This window comes from Alligator mississippiensis, chromosome 9 (assembly GCF_030867095.1).
Source record: "Alligator mississippiensis isolate rAllMis1 chromosome 9, rAllMis1, whole genome shotgun sequence".
Lineage (NCBI taxonomy): Eukaryota > Metazoa > Chordata > Crocodylia > Alligatoridae > Alligator > Alligator mississippiensis.
This window is the reverse complement of record NC_081832.1, coordinates 67047092-67057888: the sequence shown is the minus strand read 5'-3', so window position 1 is coordinate 67057888 and position 10797 is coordinate 67047092. Positions and strand designations below refer to the sequence as shown.

General features: G+C 47.7%; 2 protein-coding genes across 5 annotated transcripts; both read left to right on the top strand.

Moving 5' to 3' along the window:
• The first annotated feature begins 30 nt into the window (after positions 1 to 30).
• On the top strand, positions 31 to 601 carry LOC102559394 (cytochrome b-c1 complex subunit 8). The gene is made up of 3 exons (XM_006263402.4): positions 31 to 118; positions 205 to 367; positions 458 to 601. The coding sequence occupies exons 2-3, from the start codon at positions 214 to 216 to the stop codon at positions 550 to 552; spliced, it is 249 nt and encodes an 82-aa protein (XP_006263464.1). The 5' UTR covers positions 31 to 118; positions 205 to 213; the 3' UTR covers positions 553 to 601.
• LEAP2 (liver enriched antimicrobial peptide 2) lies at positions 561 to 9702 on the top strand. 4 transcript variants are annotated; one of them, XM_019478541.2, is made up of 4 exons: positions 561 to 651; positions 980 to 3790; positions 8050 to 8192; positions 9353 to 9702. In XM_019478541.2, exons 2-4 carry the CDS (start codon positions 3701 to 3703, stop codon positions 9387 to 9389), a joined length of 270 nt encoding a protein of 89 aa, XP_019334086.1. In that variant the 5' UTR covers positions 561 to 651; positions 980 to 3700; the 3' UTR covers positions 9390 to 9702. The 4 variants fall into 4 exon arrangements, with proteins under 4 accessions (XP_019334086.1, XP_059589517.1, XP_059589519.1 ...); XM_059733534.1 differs by having other exon boundaries at positions 566 to 651; positions 3617 to 3790; XM_059733536.1 differs by lacking the exon at positions 561 to 651 and adding an exon at positions 7345 to 7544 and having other exon boundaries at positions 3725 to 3790.
• Positions 9703 to 10797: the final 1095 nt, after the last annotated feature.

The window sequence follows — 10797 nt, the reverse complement described above, 5'->3', positions numbered from 1 at the left end:
GGCCCCGCGGTGGGAAGGGGGCAGAGCTTGCCCCGCGCCCCGGAAGCGGAAGTGGCGCAGGGCGGAGCAGTTAAAGGTGACCTTTGCAGGCATCCGATATCTGCAGAGAGTGTGAGCGGTGAGTGGGGCTGGGGGCGGCGCGGCCTTCCCCCTGCCCTCCCCTGCGCGGCCCGGGCGGGCGGTGACGCGGTCGCGTCGTTGCAGGGCGGCGCCATGGGGCCCGAGTTCGGCCGCCTGGCCTACGTGCGGCACATCATCACCTACTCGCTGTCGCCCTTCGAGCAGCGGCCCTTCGCCAAGTACTTCAGCGTCGGCCTCCCCAACCTCTGGCGCCGCTTCCGCGGCCAGGTCTTGCGCGTGGGGCCGCGTAAGTGTGGGGGCGGGGTTGGGGGAGGAGGAGGAGGCTGGGCCCGCGCTCGCGCTCCCCGGCCCTCAACCGGCCCGTCTGTGCCCGCAGTGTTCATGGCGGGCTACGCGTTGTACTTGTGGGCCATAGAGGAGGAGCAGCGCCTGAAGAGGAAGAACCCGGCGGACTATGTGAATGACGAGTGAGCGCGGCCCTTGCGCGTGGGGCAGCCTCCACAATAAAGCCTCAACCTGACCTGCGCCTCCTGTGCTGCTCATCGTCCCACCAGCTGCATGTCCCCTCAGGTGGGGAATTGGGGCAGCAGGGTCCACTGCTGCTCCTCTGCTGCCTGATTCCCTGGGGGCTGGGCCAGGCCCCCTGTGGCTGGATTGTCTCCTCAACTGGAGGGTCCTGCCCCTTTCCTCCTGTGAGGGTAGGCTGGGGTCCAGCCACATCCTTGCACCTCACATGGCTGGGTTGCCCCCTCTAGATGGTGGGACTGACTTCCTCCCCCCATGTCTGCCTGCTGGGTTGGGCTTGGCCCACCAGCCACATCCAGCCTGTGGATGGCTGGCACCCAGGGTGAAAAGGCTGGGCACCCCTGGTTGCTGAATCCAAACTTTTTTGCTTAAGAGCGTATGGTGATGACGGCTGCTTCAAGGAGCCTGTTCCAGACACTTGAGTGCAAGCAGGGCGCTGTCTGTCTCGGCAGGCGCGTGGACCACGTGACGCAGTGGCCTGAAGGCGAGTTCCAGCACCCCAGTAATCGGCCACTGAGACTCCTCTTGTTTCTGCTCATTGGCACCTTTCCTCACTCGCAGCAGCATGAAAAAAGTGCAGATTAGTTGCAGAGCTGCGCATCTTCCTGCTAGATTGCACCAACTGCATTTGGAGATTAAATAACTTGGGTCCCACAAAAAGCTTTTGTGTGGGTTAAACCAGAATAAGTCATCTCGGCCAGTGGGCTTTGAAGTGAAGGTAGAATTTGGCTAAGGGGTGGGGGAAAGGTTATAGTAATTAACAGGTCCTTGTCCTCATGTTCAGGAAGAAAGGTATGAGGATTGTGCTAATCTAGACCACATGTGCTGTTCAGTCCCAGAAAGGTACTTTGTCTTCGTAGACCAGCAGTGCTCAAGGTTTTCATCCTGCAGGCCAGATGAGTGGCATGGGGCTCGTCTGCAGGCTGGATTGGGCCCTACACTGCCTCAACCCAGCCCCATGCACTAGGTGTGGGCTCTGCATTGGGGCCAGGCCCTGTGCCACCTTGTCTGCTCAATCTAGCAGGCAGGGCCACAGCTGATTTGGGGGGGGGGGGGGCCTGGCCTGCAGATCCATGGGGAAGCCCCCCTCCCAGGCTGAATAACCCAGGGGTTGGGGGTTGAGCACTTATCATGGACAAAGGAGGTTCTCACAAGATTAAGTGATAAAGAAATTCCTGTTTTATGGCATATAAGTTAAAGTTGGACTTGGGTGCAAAGTTTGCTGCTTTCCAGGCTTTTTTTACTGCCTGGTCATCAGTCTTTAAAAAGTAACGAGAACACACTGTTTTTCATCCCTGTCCGTGGTAGTTGAACATTCTTGGCAAAGCTAAATGCTAAAGGGGCTTTACATGTTCAAGACAATGAATTTGGTTCCAGTTTGGGGACTTTGTGTCCATGTGTGTCTCTCCCTTTTCCCCCCCCCCCGCCGGGGTCTCTGTTCTCGGCTAACATCCGCCCTTTATGGATGGTAAAGTGACTAAGGCTAACCTTAGCTGCTGAGAGTGCTCTCCCTAGGGAAACTGAATGCCAGTTCCTGCCTTTGGAATGACTGGAGAGAGGTAGTTAGCTGTAATAGTCTGAAGTCAGGCAGAAGGCAGGGTAGATGCACCTAAAAGACTAACTAAATGATGAACCTTGGGTGTGCCCAGGGCTGAAACAAAGCTATGGATATGGGCAGGGTGGTTTTTTGCCTTTCATTCTTTTTTTTTTTTTTTTCCTCTTTATATATGTGAAGCTCAAGGAAACCTAGGTGAAACCGATTAATTTGTTTCTTTATTTAATGAATCTGCTGGGAGCTAAGGTTGTATGTAATCCCTTAAGAGTTTGGCATTTAGTATAGCCTTGGCTCAAGGGGTTTGTACAGTCCCTTTCAGCTTCTGCTATGAGGGAGAAAAGTTGCATCTGGTAGAAACAGGATTTCAGTGCTAAGCCACCATGTCAGCTAATGCTAATTCCTGTGTCATTTAATCTTGTGCTCAGGTAACCTAATTTGGGGTGGAGGGGAATCAAGTCTAAGGACCTGAAACTGTCTAAAACCTTCCAAACCATAGGGACAAAAAGAACAGGCAACAGCAACTGGGGAAAAAAGTGTCAGAGCTCTTCAAAGGCGGATTTTAAACTAGGATCAGGTAACTAGGACTAGAACAGTAGCAGGAAGCCCTTAAGGCTATAATAATAAGACTGAGTAATAGCAGCATCTGTAGTACTTATGAGGTCTGTTATTAGTGAAAACACAGGCTGTTTCTGTAACATTTCAGCAGCCTAGAGGATCTTGCTCCCCCTTTCCATCTTAAGTTTCAGAATCTAAATGACAGGCTTGGTTGGCTTTTTACAAGCACAATGGAGGAAAAGGTATAAAATATCCTTTTCAAGCAGCACTTCACAAAGTGACTTTTACTGAGCTCCTAGTGGCCCCTCTTCAAATCTGGCCTTGGGCTAGCTCCATAAAGCTTTGGTGTGGAGGGACAGACCATGTGTGTGGTCTTACCACTCAGCTGTGCTCTTACATGGCACCAGGTTGTATAAGCATATTCCAAGAGCAAGTCCTGAACACAAGAGCAGAGGAGGATTGTATAGCTTGCAAATCCCAGCAGGGCTTGGTGCTTGGCACAACTAGGGAGCTTCCATTCATGTCCAGTGGAAGGAGGTTTACTGGTGAGAACTGGGGGAGCTTCAAGGCTCTAGATTTAGAACACAAACACACAAGTCCCAGAATCCTTTCTGTTTCTGGCCCAATGCACCCTGCCACCCTATTTGCCCTCTTACACTTGCTCTGTTAGCTCTTGGGTTTTATTTTCTGGGTGCATTTCTGAGGCCTACAGAGAAAGCTTAGTTCAAGTTGCTGTGCATCCTGCCCAGCTCTCTATTAGGGGCCTTTTATACTAATTCTCTTGTGGCAGGGCAGAGGGAGTAGCAAGGCTGCTGTTAATTGCAGGGTGTAATTAAAGAACAAGTAGGGGGTTACTATCATGATTGACACACCAGCACATCCTCCTGACTTTGTAAACAGGAAGCTGATGCTTCCCGAGAAGGGACAAACAGCAAACGGTGTGATGAAGGCAAAAAGCAACTTGCATAGGATGCAAATACTAACATGACGGTGATGACTGCTCTTCCAGACCCCAAGCTCCATCCATACCCAAAGCACTGGAGTTTAGCTGCTGCTCTCTGTTCAGAACAGCTGGTAAGTAACCAACTACTTGGGTTCCTCAGAATTACTACAAATAGTAGTCAGCAGGGGCTGTGTCCCATGAGAGAACATTCATAGAGCTGCTATAAGCAGAAGTAACTGCTTTGGGTATAACCACATCTGACCTGCCCTAATTGCCAACTGATCCCCACTACAGTAGGCCCAGACATAAACAGTACAAGAGACTTAAGTCTCGCTTGCAGGAAAAGGATATAGCAGGAAGTAAAGACGTGGCAGCCAAAGGGCACTGGCCTAAAAAAAAGCCACCTTGTGGCAGAATGTTCACATGGAGCAAGGTACAGTGGTTTCTACTAAACCTTAGCAACATTAGGATAAAAAGCACTTATCAGTATAGTACCAGGCCTATAATGTGGCATTATCTTAATCAAGTTGCTTCTCTACTGGCACTCTGAAGTGCCTCCCATATTAAGCAATTAGGGAAGCCTAGGTCAAGGCTATCAGGTGCCTACTTTCCACGCTGGAGCGTTTTACATGTTTTGTACAGTTTTGTACAGTAACATCCAGCCCACAAGAACTGAGACCTGTTTGTGTACACTGTGCTGTCTTGAACCCTTATTGTTCCTAAAATCAGGACCAGGGAATGGGTTAAGGATTTCCTTCACACAAGTTTGCAGCCTCTAAATCAGTGGTCACCAACCAGGCAATTTTGTGGAGCCCTTGACTGTCGATCTGTCGGGGGGGGGGGGCTAGGCCCTCTAGACAGAGAGACTGTCCGAGGCTCTGCAATTGGGAGTGGCAGGAAACATGAAACAGTCCAGGAGTGGCAGGATGTATAAGCAATGGGACACACATGGCTGGGCTGAGCTGTACCTGCTGGGCTGGGTGAGTAGGCCAGTCCCCCTTTGTGTCTGCTGCCACCAGGTGAATGGAGCCCCAGCCAAACCAGGGGAGAGTCTGAGCCTAGGCAAACTGTCTGGGGGGTCCCTGTCACTGCACCCACCCTGGCAGGGGGGGGCACATGCCCTCCTGATCTGTATGCTAGGCTTTGCGCCTTGCCGGGGTGCATGCAGCAGTGAGAGGTGCCCCCATGCATCTGCACACTGTGCCTGGGCTCTGACTTCTCCTGGCCCAGCCAGGGCCCCACTTGTGTCTTCTCCTTCCCCAAACAGACTGACTTGCAGGGTGGTACAGGGCAGTAGATCCTGGATTGCCCTTTACTTCAAAAAATTATCTTCACCTTAAAAAGGTTGAAGACAACTGCTCTAAATCCTACCTCTTACTACATCCACCTCCTGCCCACCTAGATTGCACCTGGGAGCCAAACTGTTGCACGCACAGAGAGATGTTTACTGCCAAGCCAAGAGCACACAAGCAAACTGTCACTCGGGAGGAGGTTGTGCACTCTTCTGACTTATCCTTCTGCCTCCAACATGGATTTTTAAAAGGAAAAGGGAAGAAATGTGAATTTCACTATTTACTTTCCTCCCTGTTGTAGACCCGTCCTCCCAGACAAAAAAAAAACAACCTCATAAGTCTGACTTGCTTCCTGCACACTGCTAATCCACCTTACCAAAGGGAACTGTACTTGGCTCCCTTCCAGAGCAGACTTGGGATACAACCATGGAGTGGGGGCAGTAATATTCGCCCAGCATCACCTTTTTAATGGGTCTTTTGTACAACTCTTGGGGACACCCCACCATCTGAAGTGTTAGTTCAAGAAAGGGAGGTCATGGAAGGGAAGAGAAGACAAGGCTATTTAGACCTCCCTCAGCTTTCAGTCTCAGCCAAGTACCACAATTCAAATATGGTAGAAGTCAATCCATCTAGTTCATCAAAGTCCCCATGGAGCATTGTTTCAGAGTACTTGTAAGTAAAGAACTCCCTGAGTAGGAAGTGGGAGACCTTGCTAGCTCTTGAGCAGATAACTCTCTTCTACTCCTTTGAAAAGCAGCTTTACAGAAATCATGTTTGAACTGAAAGTTGGGCTAACTGGAGGTCAAAGCCATCCTTATACAATTGCCTCTAACAAATTAACTCCCACTGCTCTTAAACTCATTGCATCACTTAGCTGTAGGGGGTAGGACACAGCACAAGTAACAATTCCTTTTCTTACTATGCCCACAAAACCAAACTCCTACAAACTCCCCTCATATTAAACATGTATAATTCTGCACTATAATTCAGGGATCTGAAGCACAGACACTTTAGTACCAAGTAGTATTCCTCCCCTCCATATTCTAATGAGGAAGCCAGCGTGTCTTATTTAATCTCCAGGGAGAGAGAGACTTGGTTCAAGATTTCATATGAGAGAAGCAAAACCCAATGACTTCTCACCCATCATAAACTACTGGATATTTCTTTTCTTTTGAGAGGTAAAGAGCTTCCTGAGCTGAGGAAGTGGGAGGCCTTGCTATCTCCTGAGCAGATAACCCTCTTCTACAGCTTTGAAAAGCAGCTTTACAGAAATCTGCTTTTCAAAGCTGTAGAAGAGGGTTATCTGCTCAGGAGCCAGCAAGACCTCCTATTTTCTCAGCTCAGGGAGCTTTTAACCTGTGTGGGCTTTGAATTTGAGAGGCAAATAATCTTGGAGTTGCCCTCAACTGGACTTTAACTTATAAATTACATCTCCACAAAACTGCTTTAAAAATCAAAACAAGGAATAATTACTTGCCAAACTTGCAGCCTCTATTGGAGTGCTAATACCTCCATGCTACATTCAACTGCTCTCATGCTGTGTTATTCAGTTGCAGAATACTGTGCCCCCCGTATGGGCTCGTTCATCATCATACAGCAAACTAGCGGACACCCAACTGCATGCTACAGCGAGTCTTACATCAGGCACCTTGCACCCCACTCTACTCCCAGGGTACCAGAATCCCAGATAATCCTATGGTGCCAGCACACTGGGACATATTCTACCCACCTAAAGCTCAGCTTCCCTCAAGATACCCAATACGGTTCACCCTTGCAAAACCTGACTTCCTTAGTCAGTGGCAGGAGGAATGTTCAGCACAAGCACCAATCAATCACCACATCATCTCTGACCCTACAGACAATCAACTAGGGTTTAACTGGCTATGCCATTATTGGGCATTTCTCAACTGGTTTCAAACTTGACATGGTCACTGTGCCTCAAACCTATACCAATGAGGCCTTCACAGTGACAAGGAATGCTTGTGGACAAGTCCAAACCATGCCCTACATTCTTGACTTGTGTCCATTTACACTGCTACCTGGTGGCCTTCAAGCTCTTCACACTGGCGATAACATTGCCTTAAGATGGCTGAAACATGCCAAAACTGCATATGCTAAATAAGTAAGTTTAAGGAACCCAAAGCTGCAAGTGCCACAGCCTGTGGAAGTGAACCCTCTTTGATCCCTACTATAGCGCATGGCCAACTACCCTTTGGCTAAAGGTACACCGTGGAATACTGGGAACCCTTTAAGATTGAAAAAAAAGGAACAGCACATCTGGTAAGCTGAACATACAAAGTACATGTGTCAGAAAAGTAAACAGACAGATGGATAAGGCCTTGAACTAGATGACTTTAGTAGACATTAACTTATTAAATCTCTCCTGTTTCAAGATGAACTTTGTCCCTTTAACAACTGAGCGCTGATGCAGTAGTAGGATAAGGGAGTATAAAAGTCTAACTGGAAGCTGGAGTAATTTTATTCAGGACTCCAGAACCTTCAGAGACTCCTTTGGCAAGCAAGAACCGGTCCAAAGATGCACTGGTTGAAAGTTATAGCAGTCATGCTGCTTTGTTCAGCCTTCCTGAGCCAGGTAAGAACAAAACAGGAGGAAATAAACATTTAAGCTATTGAATGCAAATGGTCAGGCAGTTACTGACATGAAAGCGTGAGTGATTACATGTACAAAATGACTGCAGTATTTAGAGCTAACAGTAGCATATTTGTTACTTCAGCAACTGAAGTAGCATGAGCTAGTAGTGTCAAGGCGGTAGAATAACTACTTTCTTCAGCTCACATGCCGACATTGTGAATTTAGGCAAGTATTGTAGTCTGTCTGTCTGTCTGTTTCTGGCCCTAGAAAGCAAGGGTGCTGCCTCTTTTCCCAAACTGCTAAGACACTTAGCTAGCCTTTAACTAGTGCTTTACAAAGATACCAAATGATTATACCTTCAGTAAGAATCATTATTTTGTAATGGCTGTTGACTGTGCCAGGTCTTTGAAGATTGTTAGGTGCTAGCCTAGTTAGATGTTGGAACAAAATGCTCTGGGGAACATGGAATGTTCCTTTCATGAGAGTTGCACTCCATTTGTTTCAGATACACTGTGCATCCTTGCATCAGCCAAACTCTCAACCAAAGAGGCAAAGAAGGATGACACCTTTCTGGAGAGGGGTCTCCTCCCTCAGACCCATTGGAGCCTCCTGCAAGGATGACGGCGAATGCATCACAATGCGATGCAGGTAACTTCTATGTTCCTCATTTGCAAGAGTACAGGAATGCTGCCCCTGCCCTGCTGTGCAAAGGGACCTCCCACCATGTTACAGTACTCGAGAAATTAAATTCATTCTTTACAGAAAGAATGATCACGAGGGTTTAGTCATCTTTCCAAATCAGTGCAAATGCTATGCAGCAGCATGGTGGCCTAGGGGAGGCACGCAGATGAAAAGGACCTGGCAGGGTCTTTTTGGTTTGTGCTGCAAAGTTGTTATTGAAAAAAGACAAAAGTACTGGAATCTAGGAGGAGACTTAACTGCCTGCTTTCAGGTCTTAAAATATGTCCCCCTTAAGATGACATTGTCCCTTTGAAAAGATATGCTTATTAAAAGCACTCCCTCAACAGAGCAGGCCTACTCTACTGAGATGTGAGGAAGGGTTATGAAATCCAAAGCAAACATGGATTAGTCCAAGCTGACACCTACTGCTGGATGGACTATATCTCCAACTCCCGTTTCTTCCATTTACATCAACCCCTTCCCCCCCAATAAACACAAGTTATACTGTGTTAACTGAAGGCTGACTTATACAGGAGAGCTGAGACTAGCAGCCATACAGCCAATACTCTTCTCCTGCCTTGAAAAAAGAGGACAGTGCTGACAGCACATCAACTTCCTTACCAGGCAACAAATAGACATGCCTTTAATGTAAGAAATAGTATTCAAGTTCCTATTTTAACATGCATTTAAGAAAGGTCATTGTAGGTTAGTGACCACTTGCCTCAGAAAGGTAAGAGCAGTAGAGATACAAACAGAAGAGATTTGCAACCTTTTAGCATTGCCTGTCGCTCGACTGCTGTGGTAAGGTATTTTGGAGCCAGCATGTCATTTGCTAAAGATCACATGCACATATAAAGGCAGACTGAAGCTGGCGTTATTTCATGTGGAGAGAAACTGAGTTCAGGCCGTCAGTTTTTGGAATACATATTTGAAAGAGACCTCCTATAAGCCTCTATACCAATGACAGTCACCAACAGTGTGCTTGCAAGAGGAGAAGAACAGTAAGATTTGGGAATTACTGAAAGCACAACAGGTTTACTTTATATTCAAGTAATATTAAATGAATAGTGCTGTGATATCTAGATAACTGTCAACTTGGGTCTTTACCTGATACTGTCTTTTTGCAGGAAGAGCCACTGTTCCTTAAGAACTTCCCGGGAATGATCTGTCACTAAGGAAAAGAAAACATTGCTTTTACCTCCGATGAGGCCCCACTCGGCATGTGAAATATTTATTCAACTGCCCTGAGTTAGGACATTGACTTATGTAATGGCATATATTTAGTATTTGTGCCAGAACTAACGAGGAACTTCAGGAAGACTAAGTACATACACTGGACAGAGCTGCACCACTGCCAAGCATGCCAGAAGATGAGTCTTGGGCCAAGCTCAGTAAAAGACCTTGCATCTCAGGTTTTTATATTGTTTGTATTGTACATATTTTTATGCAAATTAAAATTTTGTGTTCAGCAAACAAACTCGCTTTGTCATGCATTCAAAAATGTCACACTGAGGGTGCATGTCAAGGAGGCCTTTCAAATGGAGTGTGTGCATGTGAAACTTAACTATGGACTAATGCCCTTTAGTTTAGGCATGTGCATGAAGTAATCAAGGATACAGGTTGTAACCATGTTGGTCTAAGCACATAGGCAGACAAGGTTCTTTGGGTGAATTTGATCTCTTTTATTAATGCAACTCAAATTGCTGGACAAATTCTCCTTTGAAAGCTTTCAGGTATAAATACCCTTCGTCGGGCTGAGGAAGCATCTGCAGTTGTGTGCTCTTCCTGGATGGAAGGAATAGTAAAGAAAAGAGGCTGGGCTGCATGCAAGAAAGCCAGCCAGTGCATACGAGTCTCTGGCTTCTTTACTAGTCATTCCATCCAGGAAGAGCACACACCAACTGCAGAGACTTCCTCAGCCTGACAAAGGGTATTTATACCTGGAAGCTTGCAAAGAAGAATTTGTCCAACTATCTGAGTTGGTCTAATAAAAGATATTAGATTTACCTGAAGTAATCAAGTGCATAAAGTAATCCAACCCCTGACAAATACAGCCAACAGCTCAACCAAGTAACCCTTCTGAAAAGAGAGTGAGCAAACTATTAAATAAGAATCTCAAAATAATACAGCCAATTCCATCAATACTCCAGCAGTTCCAATGGATTTGGAAGAGAGAACCTAGTTCAGGGGCGGGCAATTATTTTAAGTGGAGGGCTGCTTATCAAGTTTTGGCAAGCCATCGAGGGCCGCATAGGTAGCCCCGTCCCTTGACAGGTACCTTACAGCTGGGAACTATGTGGTGCTGGCCGGTGGGCAGAGAAATGGCTGACAGGCAGGGGGAGGGGCAGGGGCAGCAAACGGGCACACGGAGTGCAGTGACAGCTGGGCAGGAGCACGGGGCCCGCACCAGTGCACCAGGCCCAGCACTGGCAGAGCGTGAGGCCAGGCTGCCAGGGGCTCTATGGAGCCAGGCTGCAATGCTTAAGCAGGGAGAGTGGAGAGCCATCCTGGCTCCATAGGGCTCCTGCTGCCCCGCTCTGGGCCCCACTGGCACTGGCCCCACACTCCCACT

What these genes read in the sequence shown, in the direction of transcription:
- LOC102559394 (XM_006263402.4), top strand. Translation starts at nt 214, where the DNA reads ATGGGGCCCGAGTTCGGCCGCCTGGCCTACGTGCGGCACATCATCACC. An exon ending in GGTCTTGCGCGTGGGGCCGC is followed by an intron (nt 368 to 457) that starts GTAAGTGTGGGG and finishes CTGTGCCCGCAG; the next exon opens with TGTTCATGGCGGGCTACGCG.
- LEAP2 (XM_019478541.2), top strand. Translation starts at nt 3,701, where the DNA reads ATGACGGTGATGACTGCTCTTCCAGACCCCAAGCTCCATCCATACCCA. An exon ending in CTCTCTGTTCAGAACAGCTG is followed by an intron (nt 3,791 to 8,049) that starts GTAAGTAACCAA and finishes CATTTGTTTCAG; the next exon opens with ATACACTGTGCATCCTTGCA. An exon ending in TGCATCACAATGCGATGCAG is followed by an intron (nt 8,193 to 9,352) that starts GTAACTTCTATG and finishes GTCTTTTTGCAG; the next exon opens with GAAGAGCCACTGTTCCTTAA.